Here is a 16,302-nt window from a genome sequence, read left to right on the forward strand (position 1 = left end):
TTGTTGTTGACGGTGGCGGTACCCATGCGTTCCTTGATCTGTCTTGCCATCGTCAAGAAAGCCTGTTCAACATTCGAAGCGTTCTTGGCGGAGGTCTCGAGGAATGGGATTCCTAGACTATCGGCAAATTCCTACAATGACATCCCAGGTCAGCGCTTTGCCATTCTCATCGAAGAAAGCATCGATTTTCAAAAAGTATGAAGCTGGTAAGGAGGTAATGACGCACCTTTGCCACAGTGTATTCCACAACCTTCTTGTCTTCCATATCGCTCTTGTTGCCAACAAGAAGCTTGTTGACGCCTTCAGTGGCATAGCGATCGATTTCCTGAAGCCACTGTTTTACGTTGTTGAAGGAGTCCATGTCAGTCACGTCGTATACGACACAGATTCCATGGGCCCCACGGTAGTAGGACGAGGTAATGGTTCGGAACCGCTCTTGGCCAGCAGTATCCCACTAGGTTCACCGTTAGCTATCAAGTAGATCCCTCTTCGGGTAACGGGATTCCTACAATCTGGAGTTTCACGGTCTTGCCATCAAGTTCGATAGTTCGGATTTTCTGTCACGGAACAGTCAATAAGCAACGTGGGCCCATCATAAGCAAGGAGGGGAGGAGGGGAGAAGGGACGTACGAAATCGACACCGATGGTAGAGATATAACTTTCCGTGTAGGTGTCATCAGCAAATCGGAGGAGCAAGCAAGACTTTCCAACGCCGGAATCTCCGATAAGCAGCAGCTTAAACAGATAGTCATATCTGTATAACTTGTCAGGGAACCAAGCCACGGGAGTGTGATGTGTTTGTTGTCCGCCGAAGAGATGGAGGGCCGTGGAGGAGGGGAGGGGGGGAAGTACTCTAGTCAACGGGTAAAATCAGCAAACGTCTCTCCAGTATTATGAAAAGCCCATTCTCCGCAGGAAATGAACGATAAGAAGTCATTCGGGAGGCCGTAGGTAAATGCAGGGTAGCAGAAGGAAGACTTACCACTCGGGATTCATGATGATCGGAGTAGGGATGCTGATCTGTTGACAACGGCAGGGTATTTAGGGGCGTCGGACGGCAGAAGTAGCCAAAAGCGAGGATCAGTATAAGCGCAGTGTGTTCGCTGGTTTGAGCAGAAGTTGAAGGAGGATCCGAAGGCAGTGGAGACTGGTTGTGTCTGTCTACTTCGATGGAAATTGGCTGGAGTCCTGAAATGGCGGATGCGTTGCTGAGTGCAGGAGAGCAGGCGAGCCCAGCGTGCAGGTTCCAGCACCTCTTAGTCTTAGTAAGTTATGCCTGTGACCGTTTCACGTTCACCCCGGGACCCCCTGATCGAGCCTAGTGCCTTTTAAGTGCGTCCTCTGAACGGTGTAGAGGAGCTTCTCGCCATTAATATTCTTAGGTACGGAGTATCCCTTGACGGTCGCAGTCCCTTTGTTTAACCGCCTTCTTCCACTTTTCTGACTCTTTGTTCCTCGGCAAACTCCCTTATTAATTCGGCGGACGTAAAGTTTACCAAGGTAATTCTCAGGTAACTACGGAGTAGATGACACGGTCATGAGTACTCTGGCCTGGTAGAAAGGCCCTCGATGTCAAATTCTTTCGATTGTTCGGCTTAGGTACCTAGTCGAGCGTGTCAGGAGGCAACTCTAGCCTGCCGAGCAGGATATTCCGCCCAGCATCAGGCGTATTTATGAGCTCGAAGCCACTCCAAAATCAGTGCCTCGTCCCTTTCCTTGTAGCGCGCATTCGTACGGATGCTATCCGAAACAATCACTAATGCGCGGTCATAGGCACTCGTGTCCTGCTTCTCGAAGAACGAAGCGATGTCAGAGCCAATCTGGTGGTCGGCAAATTTCGAAAGCCCCATCCGCACAAAGCGCTCGAACACAACATTATTTGCTGACAGTCGGGACGCGACCATTTCCCAGTTGTTTCTCATGTATTGCCATAGAAGGTGCCGAGCCTTGGAGTTTGCTGCCAGGGAAACGGCGCCGTTGTGTACATCCTGGATGGCCACCTTGTCGGAAAACACGAAATTCAGATAGTCCTCGACCAGCTCCGCACTTGTAGCCCGCCCAAGTGCCGCTAGACAGATTTCTTTGCCATCTACGGAATCGGTCTGAAGATATTCTTCTTTGACTGACATATACTCGTCCCGGCCACCTTCCGAAATCGCAATGCCAAAGATTGTCGAGCGCAAATTGGTGTGAATAGCGCTCTTGTCCTCTCCCTTGGCCCAGAGTTGGAAGCGTCGTTTAGCCTCCGCGATAATTCTAAGTTGTGTGAGTCATCTGAAGAGGTATGGATGAGTAACTTTACAAACCTCTCATGGCCTGCAACGCCAGCCATTCCAATTAGGAGCTTCCGGAACTGAACAGTGAGATAGTCTTCATTTGGTCCAAATTCCCACCCGATCCGTTCGACTGCGGGAGATACCAGTTCGAGGGTGAACCTCTTCAATCCCTTCAACGCCAATTCATTTTGCGCAAAGACCGAGCGTAAATTTGCGAGGGATGAGGAAATTTGAGACCAAACCCTTGGAGTGTGTCAGTTTTCACCCTAGATGCATTGTATGTAAAGGGAATCTTCGGCCAAGGGAGGGGAACTAACAGGTAATTGGTTTCCTCCTTGAAACCTTCAAGGAGAACCAATAGAGCTGCGGTCGTGCCCTCTCCAGATGTAGCAAGGGCAGCGGCATCGCCAATCAGGCCGATTTTGTCTTCAGTACTCAACAGTCCCAGAGACTGTCCCAGTTTTGCTAGTCGGTCTGCCGGGTAATTGGTTCTGTAAAAACCTGAGAGGTCCTTGTTGATTTTGTAAAATGTATCCTGTCCAACACCCTGAATGGTGGCAGTCTTGGAGGTGAGAGCATCCGAGTTTACATCTTCCATTTTTGGGCCTGACTTGACCCCAAGTGGAATCCACCACCTTGTCTCGTCCTCCTCAGGTTTCGCGTCTCCCGATGAAAGAAAGCGATTCTGGCGGATACTTATCTGCCCAGGCTCTTCCGCAACGGTAACGACCGGGAATCCAATTTTTCTGATCCAAGGGTCCTTCACCAGAATGTTAAAAGACAACAATAGCAAAGATCAGCGGCATTGAACGTACCATGAAGCTATTGACGTCCTGATTGGAAGCTTTGCTGAGGGCCGACCAAAGGTCATTGGTGGTAGCATTGCCTACGGATTAGACATTGTCAGTAAACCAAGCTCGTTGTGTTTTATCCTCATATCATTGACTTGCCGTATGCATGGGCCTTGAGATAAAGGGCCACTCCTCGGAGGAATGTCTCCCGACCAAGATGATCACTCAGCATTCTGATCACGGAACTTCCTTTGAGGTAGCTGATATGATCAAAAATCTGGTCAACTTCTAGGGCATTCTTCACAGGAACCTCGATTGGGTGAGAAGCACGTAGTGAGTCGAGGTGGAATGCTTGTTGTACGCCTTCAGCCTGCGTAACTATTAGTTTTTCATGAGGAAATATCGATATTACCTCGGGAATTTCGTACGACAAACTGGGACCATATATTCCATTCTATACATGTGATTAGTTGGGGCATATTCAGGCTTCAAGGGATGTTGGGCGTTACCAGGGTAAAAGTGATCGACAGCCAGCCAACCGACCCAGGTGGCGAAACCCTCATTTAGCCATAATTCATTCCACCAATCCATTGTCACCAGATTACCGAACCACTGGTGAGCCAGCTCTGATTCAATAGCGGTGAGTAAAAGCCAGGAAGGAGCAGAGCAGCCTTAGTGGACTGGACTAACCGTGTGCCACAACGTAAGCAATGCGATTCTTGTACCGCGTATCAGACTTTCCTTCGTCGAAAAGGACAGCAGTAGTGCGATAGGTCACCAGACCCCAGTTCTCCATAGCACCCATGGCCTAGGCAAAATGAGTATTCATCGAATGAGGGGTGCAATAGAGCCACTCACGAATTCATGAACAGCAAGTAGATCCGCCTTGGGCAAAGGATACTCAATCTCAAAGACTTCAGAAAAATAATCCACAGTGCGGTGAGCGCACTCTAAAGCAAATCGAGCCTGATCCTTAAGTCCTCTCGTCGTGTAAACGCGAACAGGGATGCTTTTCCCCTTGTACTGGCGTTGCGTCATGGCTTCAACGTATTCGAAGTCCCCGACGGCCCAGGCAAGAAGCTTTATTGAAGTAGTTAGCTCTGAACGTGACGGCGGCGGGACCTTTATGATTGACTCACATAAGTGCTCATCACAGGAGTCCTTTCGAACGAGACAAACTTGAGGTCAGGGCGGCTACCCTCCCTCTCGGACACGACGGGCATGTTGCTAAGAGCTGTCTGTCCTGTGGGGATCTCGATCTCGAAATCAAAGGTAGCTTTCAAGTTTGGCTCGTCAAAACAAGGAAAGGCCCTACGTGCATCGCAGGATTCGAACTGGGTGCTTAACATATAGTGGAAATCGCCTTCCTTGGGGGTATCGGCACCCGGCTCTGCCACTGGTTTGTATTTGGATCGGTAGAACCCAGCCATGGCACTGTTCATAGTGCCTGTGAAGGAGATGGACAACACGATGTCGGATGGAGTGAGTTCATTCGGGAATTTGAAAACCACACGTTCCGACTTTTTGTCATACGTGATATCGGATGCCTTTGCCAGTTTGGTTCCTACAGCGGGTCAGTAAGCCGATACTCTCGCCGAAATAGATAGCGACCATTACGGACCATCTTTTCCCAAGACCTCTACATCCTGAACCTCGATCTCTTTGGAGTTCAGTACAATCTCCTTGGTGGGACGGGTGACTCTGGCATCTATATTGAGAGCCCCCTTGTAGGCCCAAGAACCACCAAGCTCAAGATCAAACAAAGATACATGGTAGTTGACGGGTGCCACCCTGCAACCTAGTCAGTAGCCGTGTATTATGAACTGGAACCGAGCCCCCAATCTCAGAGGCCGCTGGGACTACTCACACGTCGGGAAGAATTTCTCTGTCTTGTGCGGCCATTGCACGGAATTCCGAAGAGCAATGCCTAGCAAACGAGTATGGGACAGCGGAAGGGTTGAGCGAGCGGGTTGAGCGAGCGCGCGACGGGGGAGGAAGACGGCGGGGAGGATGCGAGGCACGCGAAGAGAAAGCAGAGGAGGAGGGGGAGGAGGGGGGGGAGGGGCGACGGAGAAAAGACGCCGGGGGACCGCGGATTAATGCCTGAGTAGTAGTAGCTACGCCCGGACGCTTGGTTGACGTGATGCACCGTCTCCCCCACATCTGCTGGAACAATTAGTACAGTAGTACGTAGGAGGGGGAGGGGTAGTGAAAAGGCTCTCTACGGCTATTTTCGGATAACACAGGCCGACGGGGTTCTTGATTCTGGCTTCTGGCTTCTGGCCTCTGGATTCTGGGACGGAGCGAGGACAACGGGAGAGCCAGAGATCGCCCGCGGGAGGGAGCTTGGACCCTTGCCCGGCTAGGTTCTGCCGGGAACCTGTGAAGTTCAACTTATCAACCTCTTCGTCACCAAACCCTCACGACCGCCCATCCTTTCCGCCATCCTCTCCTCTCGCTCAGAACCTCCCCGTCATGGCAGATTCCGACGAAGAATATCTTGGGGGGGTTTCCGAGGACGAGAACGAGGGTAACATTCATCATGGACCGCGAGGGGACACGGCACCTCGCCCAAAGAGAAAGAGACAGCGTGGAGGCGCGGAATGGGAAGTCTCCCGGACCTGGGAGTCCTTGGTGGAGAGCGCAGATGGCACCATCAGCTCGGCTGTTGACGGACTACTTGAGGCTGGAAAAAGGAAGAGGTAAGCTTTGCGGGAGAGGACAAAAATTGCCCTGATGTCTAGCAGTGCAAGAAGACTGTCTATCCACTCGACCATTGAGGCTGGATCATCTTGCTTTCCCTTTGTTTATTTCTTGTTTGCAGGCTTTTGAGGGACACGACGCCGCTGCAACGAGGCATTATCCGCCACCTAGTTTTAATTCTCGACCTCTCGCAGTCCATGGTGGAAAAGGATCTCCGGCCAACGCGATATCTTCTTACGCTCCGGTACGCACAAGAGTTTGTCAAGGAGTTTTTTGAACAAAATCCAATCTCACAGCTTGCCGTTCTCGGCCTGCGCGACGGCCTTGCGACTCGCATAAGTGACATGAGCGGAAACCCTACGGAACACATTAGTTCGATACAAGTTCTAAGGGATCAAGACCCTAAAGGCCTTCCTAGCATTCAAAATGGGCTTGAAATGGCTCGCGGTGCTCTTTTGTACGTCTCGCCCCTTGGTCGGCGTCAACATCGACGTTCACTGCAGACTAATGTGTTGGTTCTACTTTCGAAGTCACACTCCAAGTCACGGCACCCGCGAGATTCTCCTCATATTCGGCTCCCTCCTTTCCTCCGATCCCGGCGATATCCATGAAACAACAAATATCCTCATAAATGATAATATACGGGTCTGTATTGTCGGCCTAGCCGCCCAGGTTGCCATCTGCCGCGAACTTTGCGTGAAAACCAATGGCGGCGACGACTCTACATATGGTGTTGCGCTCGATGAGCAACATTTCCGGGAATTGATGATGGATGTTACAACGCCGCCCGTAACATATTCCCAAAAGCAGTCCAAAAGCTCACTCCTTATGATGGGGTTCCCTTCTCGTACTGTCGAAACATACCCGTCTCTATGCGCTTGCCACTCGAAGCCTTCTTGTGGAGGCTATTTGTGCTCACGATGCAACAGCAAAGTATGCGGTCTCCCTGCCGAGTGCCCCACGTGCAGCCTTACTTTAATTCTGTCAACACATCTCGCTCGGTCATATCATCATCTCTTCCCTCTAATAAATTGGGTCGAGGTTCCATGGCATCGAGCTTCGTTCAGTTCTGTTTGCTTCGCCTGTGGCATACCCTTCCCTCCCGTACCTTCCGAGGAACAATTGCATGTAGCGGAGAGTCAGAACAAGGGAATGAGCATAAGCAGTCGCTACGAATGCACTGTTTGTAGGAATCATTTTTGCATTGACTGCGACCTTTTCGCGCATGAGGTCGTGCACAATTGTCCAGGATGTCAAAGTCGGACGGCCAGTGATGATATTTCTAAGGGAGGGTCTAATCTAGATACAATGGACACCTCAACATAGTAACGAGGAGTCCCCTGCAAACCAAGCCTACATTGAGAGTACATCACAAATTGAGGCAAAAGAAATGAAATGAAATGAACTGGACTAAAAGAACAATAGCAACAGCAGCAACAGCAGCAGTAGGAGAAGGAGAAGGAGAAGGAGAAGGAGAAGAAGAAGAAGAAGAAGAATGATAAGATGATGAGTCCTGAATACATCTCCTTACAAAGCCCAGATGAGCACGATCCTGTAAAGCGTATCAACTTCTACCCCGCACGTTTTGCCTTTGTCGGAACCAGTTCCCCACATACGTCAGTCGACTCGGCCTCGGCTGTGAGTTTATTTCCCTGCGATCTTGAACCTCTACTCCGTACACACACCACTGCAGCCGACCGAAGAAGCAATTCATGCCGCAATAAAAAGTCGGTTCTATTCTCAACAATCGCCTCTTACCGTCCCGTCCTTGGACTTGCATGTTTGCCCTTCAAGTTGATCTTTATTCACTCAATGGACTCTCAGCCGCTCTCACAATCCCCTTCGAGTCAACCTCCAGGCTGTACTCCGGCGCCCGAGGACACGGTGTCGAGGTTCCAACCCTCGACAATTGAGCAATTTAAGAAACTGGGCACGTACCGGTTTAGTGACGATCCTGAGTTTTCTCAAGGCTTATCAGTGATACTCGGTCACCCTGATGTTCCTGTGACCGAAACGGAACTCCTCCGCCAAGATGACCTAGTCCTGCAGGCAAAATGTTTTTACTATTCAAGGTAGACATTTTCATAAAATCCCACAGGCAAAGGGCTTACAGTGTTAATACTTCCCTCTCTTCTTATCCAGAAAAGAGAGGCTTGCGGAGCCGTTGAATTTTCAAGATTACAAGGCTTGGCTACAAGGGTCGTCACCTTCAGCAAGATCTCCAGGTCCATGTGAGACTAAGACTATGCCCGAGCAAATAAATCCTCGCACGAAGCAGGAATCGGCACATACACAGGGGGATCCTTCGTACCCCTCCTCGTTTGCGCATATAGTCGATCTCATCACCTCCGGCCAACCGATTCCTGGCATCCAGCAAATTCCAGACACCGTCTTAATGGGCCATGACACCCCGAGTACCAAGCCAAAGAGACGCAAGCCGTGGGAAAAGGAGAGCCAGTGAATCTCACTATTTGCACTATGTACAAGGGCGAATAATTTCCCCCATGTCTCTTGTGCATTGAGGCGAGATTTTTGTTTACTCGAGACGGCTGTGGCTCTGATAGCGTGCCGAAGAAAGGTATGGAGTGAGATATCTTCCAAGTACAGTCCTCGAGAAGTTCCATAAAAACTGTTAATTTCGCTGTATTAAGGGGAATAATAGTATCAACAGGTTAGGAATCGGTCAGAGATGGAACGTAAAAGATGGTCATCGATAGGTAGACTCGCGACACGTAGTACTCTCTCTGTAAACCAAAGCTTCTCCATAAACAACCCACACTTGTAACTCTGTCTGTACTCTTGTAAAATCTCTTCCATACTAGCAAAATATTAATTGCCTGTTAATAAGTCGACACAAGGTAGCCACTGATCGCTCTTTTCCTTCACTCACCAACGCACATTCTAACATCTTCACACTCTCCCAACCCTTGTTGAAAAAGGCAGAGCTCAGAAGAATCCATGGCATAGATAGAGTGAGAGATCATGTTCGCGTTCGAAATTTTAAATAGAGAGAAAGAGAATGTCATGCTATGCATGCTGGGATTAGACCACCGCTTGCCCAGGGTCCAGGTATAAAGCGCCGTGAAGACCGATTCACAAAAGATAGTTACTTCGTTCCTTGGAAGGCAAACGGGTTTTGAATAGGCTTCCTTAGCGGAAAGGTGGATAGCCAGGGTTCCATTGATTTCCGCGACCAAAGCGTGCACCATGTTGTCCTGACACCTGGAAGCGCTCGTCGCCAAAGTTGTTGAATCGGCCTATCTGTATGCCCGCCCCTGGTCCGGGACGTGTTGCATGAGATGGGTTGCAGCATAACATGGCTACGCGTGAGCCAAATTTTGATCCGCGGAGTGAGACCATGTGCTTCCTGTGTCCATGTTTAGAAAATATGCATGAGTTTGGGGGGTAAAGGGTGTTTCAGAGGGTTATTTCCCCGTTCTGAACAGCATAGAAAGAAAGGAAAAATCAAAAGAAAAGCACTTTTAGATACCTTATATGACTTGCTACCAGCTCACGATGGTGAGGTGCAGCATTCATTAAAATCCATTGAATGAGATAGTTCCCATACTGATCACCGGCAACTGCAGTATCTTAGTATACCAGAGAAAAAAGAGAGACCAGGGTTTTTGAGCATACTGTCAATCAAAGGCATTCTCGGCCGATCGGTACGTCCGGTGCACACTCGAGCAAGATAGCGATCCAAGAACTCAGAGCCCCCTATCTTCAGACATTTCTCTACGATCTTTGACGCGAATTGATCCATGCTGTAATCAACTGCCCAGAGAACAATGTGCTCAACAGCACGGTTTTTGTCATGAGGTGCACCATGCTCACATATGTGCTGAATGCACCAGTTTCCGAACTGCCCATGGGCAAGTATATCAATTTTCGCTAGCACTTCTTCAATTGCTGGGCGCTTTGCATGGGTCAGCCTAATTGTTTTTATATGAAAACATAAAGTTGGGAGTCTCTGCGGTAACTGTACCTTTTCATCCTCTACACAATTTTCAAAGATATTCTGGACCACAAGACTTCCAGTTTCTCCGAGAGCAACTTCATGCCACATCCCACACAGTGCATCATTGACTTTGGCCATTATTTGCGGAGGCTCACCGCTCCAGCGTAATTCAAAAAGCTTCTGCCAGACATGACAAGCGTATCTGTGAATTACTGTTTCAGGAATTCTCCGCAAGAGTTCATGGACCATCATGGCTTTTGGCTCCTCAGGTACGCAATCAAACGCCTTTTGGATAACATGACATCCAAATGGATCCATGCTAAGACTTAGAGTATTGCCTTTTATCGCATTGGCGATGGCGATTATTTGCTCTGGGGTTCCATGTTCGAAGCATCGTTGCACGAGGAAGTTCCCGAAACGGTTGATCATAAGGGGATAGGCCTGGTGTACGATTGCCTCTATAATGTCGTACTTTTGCTCCGCTGTTCCAACTTTGAGTTTTTGTTGAAGAAAAATAGAAGCTTGCTGGTCGTTATTGCAGACTATCTTATCCACAATATATCTCCAATCGCAGGAAACATTTTTGTCCAGAAGCCGTCGATAATTCAGGGGCTCCAGGGGCGAAACATAAGTATGGGCGGGCGTCCCTCCAACCTAAAATGTCTAAGTTACCATACAAATAAAGGGAAAATAAAAAGGTTCAGGTTCTACCAAGACTCACCGGTGAGGATGTCCATGGTACAACACCCGTGTTCGTGGCCGAAGTGAACTCAGCCGCCGTTGGGGAAAGCGGAGTCCCAGCCGGTTGTTGATGATACGAGGGAACTGGATATAGGCCAACTTGTTGGTAAGTATTCCCATGTCGGCCGGGTGGTGACCTAGGAGCAGGGTTGTTTGGAGAGCCATTCGTGAATGTGCCCCAGGGAGAGTTCTGCGCTGGGAAGCAAGATCCACCACGGTTGGATTGGGAAACAGGCCTACGTGACCCAAGACCTGGTCCCTGAAGGTATCGAGCCTGCTCCCCGGGAAGTCGTGCATCAAAATTGTTAGGCCCGGATGAGCTGCTGGAGAACACCCGGTTTGATTGAAGAGAAGTGTGTCCAGGAATGTTGGGGGTGTGGATTGACGTGCCCCATAGTCTGCTTGATTCCTGGCTCAATGAGCTACAAGGAACTGGTAAAGCATCCCCGTAGGATTTGTCGGGATTTGAGGAACTGGAGCCCATGCTGAATGAGTGTTGAGTAGGGGAAATCCAGAACCTTTGAGCTCTGCTGTATGCTCCAGCGGAAAGAGCATCCGAGATATCCGATTGAGAGTCATCTTGTCCAGTCCATCCGTCCAGCAGTTGGTTGAATGGCGGACTGGTTGCGTTGAACGCATTCTGTAAGTGACTGATTGTCTGCTCGGTCACTTCACGGCCATTGAATTCCGCTTCAGAGGGAGGGCCAAGGGCTTGATCCAAAGTATGCTTGATAACTCGGGTTTGAGCCAGCTCTTGTTCCTGCAGCGCGATTTTCGAGTTGGCAGCAAGCAATTCTTGCTTCAAGCGAAACACTTCCGAGGCCCCTGTCTGTGTCATATCTGTTTCAGCAGGGTCTATTAAAGTAGAAATATCAAACGGCTTGGGTGTGGGAGTGCTGGGCAACATGCTAACAAGCTTGGTGGCATCCACATAGCCCTCTGGAATTTCGCTATTGCCTGTGAAAACACGCTTTCCCCCGTCAGAGCAATTTTGCTGCTCAGGTATCTTGGCGAGAGCTTCCAAATCCACAAAAGATTTGACGCCTGTCGACTGGGGTCTGGGAGAAAGTTTGGCAAGCAGTTTCTCCATTTCAGAAGCCTCGGTGACTGTGTGGGTATTCAAATGGTCCAACTTCTGCTTCTAGGATTGTAAGTCATGCGGAGATTCTGGAATTTGTAAGAGTCTGACCTTGTTTGAGGGGTTATCTCCAGCTTCACCAGCCACGGTTTTGAAATTCCCCAATTTGCAGGACAACAAAGGTTCAAGATGGCCGCCGGAGCCGGCCAAACTCTTCTTGCTCTGTGAGTAAAGGTTTGGGTCAACTCAGGCTCCAAGAATCATGAAAAATCTCATTGCATCAACTCACCGATCCTTCGCAGTCAAATGATAAGCTTCTCTCGTGGATACTCGATTCAATACTTTCATCGGTCAAAGGCATTATTCCCTCGGAATTCTTGTGGCTAGCATTAGGGGACCCTGTTGAAAATAAAGACATTTCGCTCAGATTGATTCTAGGGGAGGAAATGATGCACGTGAAACAAAAAAAAAGAATTTAGAGAAAACGGGAGAGAGCTGAATTCACGATGGTTGTGAGACGTCACAGTTTCCAGAACCCAAGTTCAAGCAGGCTTGTTCATGAACTGAACAAAAAACAATTAAAATGCGGTCATAAGTGAAGAGATAGGCCTTATCTCGTCGCAGAGTGAGCCTCGAGATAGATAAGTAGTATTTAGAAGAGAAGATATCGGAAGTTTGAACATCCAAATATATTGTGTCTTAGAAAGATAGATATCGGAAATTGGAAACAAGAGCACTAGGAAGTAGCAATGGAGAATCTCAACAAATGCAAGGGAAAGTGAGAAAGGGGAGGGGAAGGGGGGGACTGAGGTCAAGTTGAAAAGTGAAAAAGGAAGGAACACCTGGTTCGAGTCAACGAGGAGGGAACTGTCAATTGTTTTATTGGGAGGGTCTCCACACTAGGATCAATTCTTCGAACGGAAAAGTATCGAAATGGTGGTTTTGGGATGTAGGGATAAAGACCAAGGGTAGATTGCTGGAAAAGACATGAAGGCGTTCAAAAGCCCTAGGGATCTTCAGTACCTGGTCCTGACTACCCACTGGCGCTTTATAAATTCTCTTTTTTTGGGGAATGAAAACAAAAATAAAAAATAAAAATAAAAAAACCCCGTACCAAACCAATGTACTACAAAAAGTAAAATCAACTTGCGTAGAACACTCAGTTTAATTAGGTCAGATTATTTCCAATGTGGCTGTGGATCTGCGCTTATAAAGGAACCCGATGATACTTGCCAGAATTTATCAAAATGCCCGGCAGCATAAAGTCCAGCATGACCTTTCCAGTGGCAGGCATCACTCAGTATGATAAAATCGGGCTGACCAACTCCAGTAAGTGTGGGAACAAGACGTGCAGCTTGTTCCAGGCCAGATATATCTGCCCCCCATACCACAAGCTCAAGTCGTTCATTCTCTAATGGGCGAAGAAAGAGCGCGCCCATTCCAGCCTCGAATTCGTAGCGAAAGTCGACGCGTTCTTGATTCCCTCCAAAGTAATCATGTTGTTCAGGTTCAAAATAGTGTAACTTCTTATACAAAACCAATTGGCCCTCACTCGCAGTAATTGGGAATGCCTTGAGTTCCGAGTGCGGTAGATCGTTTCCTAACGCAAGAGTCAAGATATTGCCATCTATCAGCTGCCGGTCTTTGTGGACTGTGCGGGAAACAGTATCGTTGCATTGTGTTAAGAATGAATCTGCACCGAAATATTGTAAAAGGTTACGGCTGGTTTGAAGTGCGATGTGCTCAACTTCAGGCGAGCACGAGGCGATTGTGAATGTTCCTTCCGAGTATAAAATAGCATCCATCGCACCAAGCTGACGACCATGTCTTTGAGCTAAACTCTTCCAGGTGTGATTTTGGGACAAATTCCATTTGCCTCGTGCATCCTTGACAAACCAAGTTTGTTTGTGCTGGTCTCTGTTGATCTCGAAGGGGTCTTTTGCGCCATCAAGTACCAAGGAAGTAGGCAGTTCTGCACGGTCTTGATTGCCTGAGAGGTGAAAACGATGTATGTTTCGAGTCTTGAGATACCACACTCCACTATTGATGTCTCGGGTAACTTCTATTTGGCCATCCACATCAGGTGATTGTAGTTGATCAACAAAAATGCCACCCTTAGATGATATATACCCACAGGACGGTATGGTCACTATGAATGAAGTGGGGACCGTCGAGTGAGATTCGGAACGAGCATGTTCTCGGTAGAACCTCAAGAGGGCCGAGGATGTCATCACCCCTTCATACCAATGATTTTTCCCGGCTATTTCCTCGTACTCGGACGGCCAATGTTCTTCTCCTAGTAGCTGGTGCATGAGGCGAGAGTGATATACTGGGACATTGTCATCAATTGCGCCATGCTGCTGTAATACTGGGATTCCAGCGATGTTGCTCAGCAGCAGTTCATGCCTGAAACTGGAGCGTGACTTTTGGAGAACAGAGAAGAGTAAAGGCTCGGATTCCTGCCACATGGCATAAGGTACGTAGTCTACCATATCAGTAAGATAGTCGCCTTTTGAGTCAATTATCTGGGCACATACTTTCTATTGACGAATATCCCGACACGGGCGCCAGGGCAATAACGTTGTCGGGGTAGTGAGTGGCAAGATACCATGCACCTTGACCTGTATAAATTAGCGAACGAATCATTAAAATGTATTGAAGCTTTTCAAAGGGGTCCCCACCCCCGTTTGAGTGGCCGATGACTATCCAAGTAGCATGTGATAAGTCCGGTCCTTTCCAATGAAGACTCTCTATCCACACTGGGATTGCGTCTATGGCAGCCTTGATATCAGAAGAGCCCCATGAGTCTGAGGGGGTCAGTAATTGCTATATTCCATGCTCGGTGAAAGCGTAGGTTTGGGGGTAAGCTTTTCCAATGAATCGAGGCTTCAAAGCAGTACGAAAAGCAAAAGCAAAAGAACATCCTGTAAACTCACGCCAATCATCACCACTCCAGGAGGTGGTACCGCTTGGAAACAGCATCCATGCGCAAAGCCCATACGCAGCATCCAACATTCGGCGTACTTGCATGTTATCTGCTTCGAGCCCTGCACCATGGAGCGCAACTATGACCGGAAGGGACTCGTTCCCTTGACAGAACTGTTTTGGTGGGGCGCGCAATATGGCATACGAGACGATGTTCGCCGGGTGTAGATAGGTGATCCTTTGAGCTTCTGATAAGAGTCTTTGGGGTAATTTGATCCCGAACGGCCGAGTACATCGAATTTGGCTGTCTCGTTTTCGTACTCTATAGCATATTTCGGCGGAGACCTCATTTGTCGGAGTATGTCCGGCACGAACCTGAAATACGACAGGCCTGGTTTGGTATGGAGATAGACGTGATGTCTTCTCCGCGGTTAGTTGGAGTTGGTCGCCCTATCCAGCTGTTACTTTGGTTCAGAAATTTGAAGATTCCTCGAGGTACCAACATCGGAAGACTCGATGGAGAGAATTTCGATTGGATCAGGAATGTTGTTTTGTACATTCACCGATGCCCACGAGCTGCCAAGTGTTCTATCGGTCAATTCTGGTAGGATCAGACTATGCTCATCCACGGTAAGATAATCATGGCGTATATCTGCTTCTATTGCGACCTCAATGATGGGTTCTCCTATGCCGCCCATTGCCCGAACATCACGAACTAACCGTAGTTCTATCACATTATCACCTGGTGGCAGGCTTAGGATGATGGGCACTCTGTGGTAGCCATACACATCGCCGCCAAAATGCCGTTGACCGTTGATGGAGAATTCTAGTATCCCCTCACTAAAGATGGCAACATTCTGGTTGATTCTTTTGTTCAGTTTCAAATGACCGCGCGCCCAGGCCTGGTATTGCAAACCAGACCATCCATAAACGGAGCCAAAATGACCCCAGTCTATATCAGGGAATTTCACTACTAGCTTGGCTTTTGCTTGATCCGAAGAGGCCGATGTGTCAGCTCTAAGCAACCCCCATTTAGCAGTTCCGTTGACAGCAAGAGCACTGTTGAATACCGCACTAGTATTGAATGGCAGTTTGGAGAATCCACCCTCAAACTCTAGCGGGTCTGCACCCCAGACGGATTCTGAGCATATACGTCGTGATGTGTCAACCAAGCTCGTTCAGTATAAGATTAGAAAGGTGCAGGTGCACCACTAACCTCGTGTGCCGCACCGAAACGGACCGAGAACTTGCCAGTCCTCAGAGTACGAAATCCCTAGAGGGCCTTGACCGGGCAAGGCCTTGTTAAGCATCCACTGGTTTATAAAGCCCAACCTGGCCTCAGGAAAACTTCCTGTCATTTCAAAAAACCAGCCTATCATGGGAATTAAGAAGAGATATGCTAAGAAATAATCCATGTTGTGGGTGACTTATCCAAGAGTCGGCACAAATTCATTGGTCTTGGTAGACCCATGATCCCATCGCCGGGCCGGTCGAGAACATCCGTCATGGCGGAGTAAGCAAAAATATCTTGGCAATGTAGATCACGTGTCATGGGCTCGAACTCGTAATTGGTTCTGTACATACCTGTCATGGGGGGATGTAAAAATAATACCAGAGTTCTAGGTAGGCCGGATGTATGTACTACCTATGAAGGGTACTGTCGACGGGGTGCTGCATAGTACATACATGATCACAGATATATATACAGGTATGGTCGCGGCTGTGAAGTGAGTTAACTAGCGCCACAAGGGATTCGTCATCCACCACAGACTCGGCGAGTCGACCGGCCGTACTGCTTACCCACGGACGGCACTTGCTGGGGTACCTACT

The 16,302-nt window shown here is 48.7% G+C and overlaps 3 protein-coding genes across 3 annotated transcripts; 1 reads left to right on the forward strand and 2 right to left on the reverse strand.

Annotated features, from left to right (window-relative positions):
• Window positions 1-1,661: 1,661 nt before the first annotated feature.
• Window positions 1,662-5,230, reverse strand: KD926_006612 (M1 family metallopeptidase; the record flags this gene model as incomplete). Its single annotated transcript, XM_053099612.1, has 11 exons — window positions 1,662-2,256; window positions 2,307-2,519; window positions 2,594-3,036; window positions 3,092-3,162; window positions 3,314-3,437; window positions 3,503-3,693; window positions 3,758-3,875; window positions 3,926-4,147; window positions 4,207-4,631; window positions 4,689-4,858; window positions 4,935-5,230. 11 exons carry the CDS (start codon window positions 5,228-5,230, stop codon window positions 1,662-1,664), a joined length of 2,868 nt encoding a protein of 955 aa, XP_052956694.1.
• A 312-nt stretch (window positions 5,231-5,542) lies between these two features.
• Window positions 5,543-8,231, forward strand: KD926_006613 (TFIIH/NER complex subunit SSL1; the record flags this gene model as incomplete). The annotated part of the gene is made up of 5 exons (XM_053099613.1): window positions 5,543-5,769; window positions 5,892-6,227; window positions 6,301-6,622; window positions 7,220-7,842; window positions 7,913-8,231. The coding sequence occupies 5 exons, from the start codon at window positions 5,543-5,545 to the stop codon at window positions 8,229-8,231; spliced, it is 1,827 nt and encodes a 608-aa protein (XP_052956695.1).
• A 689-nt stretch (window positions 8,232-8,920) lies between these two features.
• Window positions 8,921-15,782, reverse strand: KD926_006614 (uncharacterized protein; the record flags this gene model as incomplete). The annotated part of the gene is made up of 12 exons (XM_053099614.1): window positions 8,921-9,137; window positions 9,261-9,351; window positions 9,407-9,686; window positions 9,756-10,382; window positions 10,450-11,610; window positions 11,659-11,769; window positions 11,837-11,946; window positions 12,869-14,032; window positions 14,085-14,168; window positions 14,484-14,922; window positions 14,976-15,613; window positions 15,689-15,782. 12 exons carry the CDS (start codon window positions 15,780-15,782, stop codon window positions 8,921-8,923), a joined length of 5,016 nt encoding a protein of 1,671 aa, XP_052956696.1.
• Window positions 15,783-16,302: the final 520 nt, after the last annotated feature.

The sequence above is a fragment of the Aspergillus affinis genome (genome assembly GCF_023601865.1).
Source record: "Aspergillus affinis strain CMG 70 chromosome Unknown NODE_35_length_286873_cov_86_307686, whole genome shotgun sequence".
NCBI classification, from domain to species: Eukaryota; Fungi; Ascomycota; class Eurotiomycetes; order Eurotiales; family Aspergillaceae; genus Aspergillus; species Aspergillus affinis.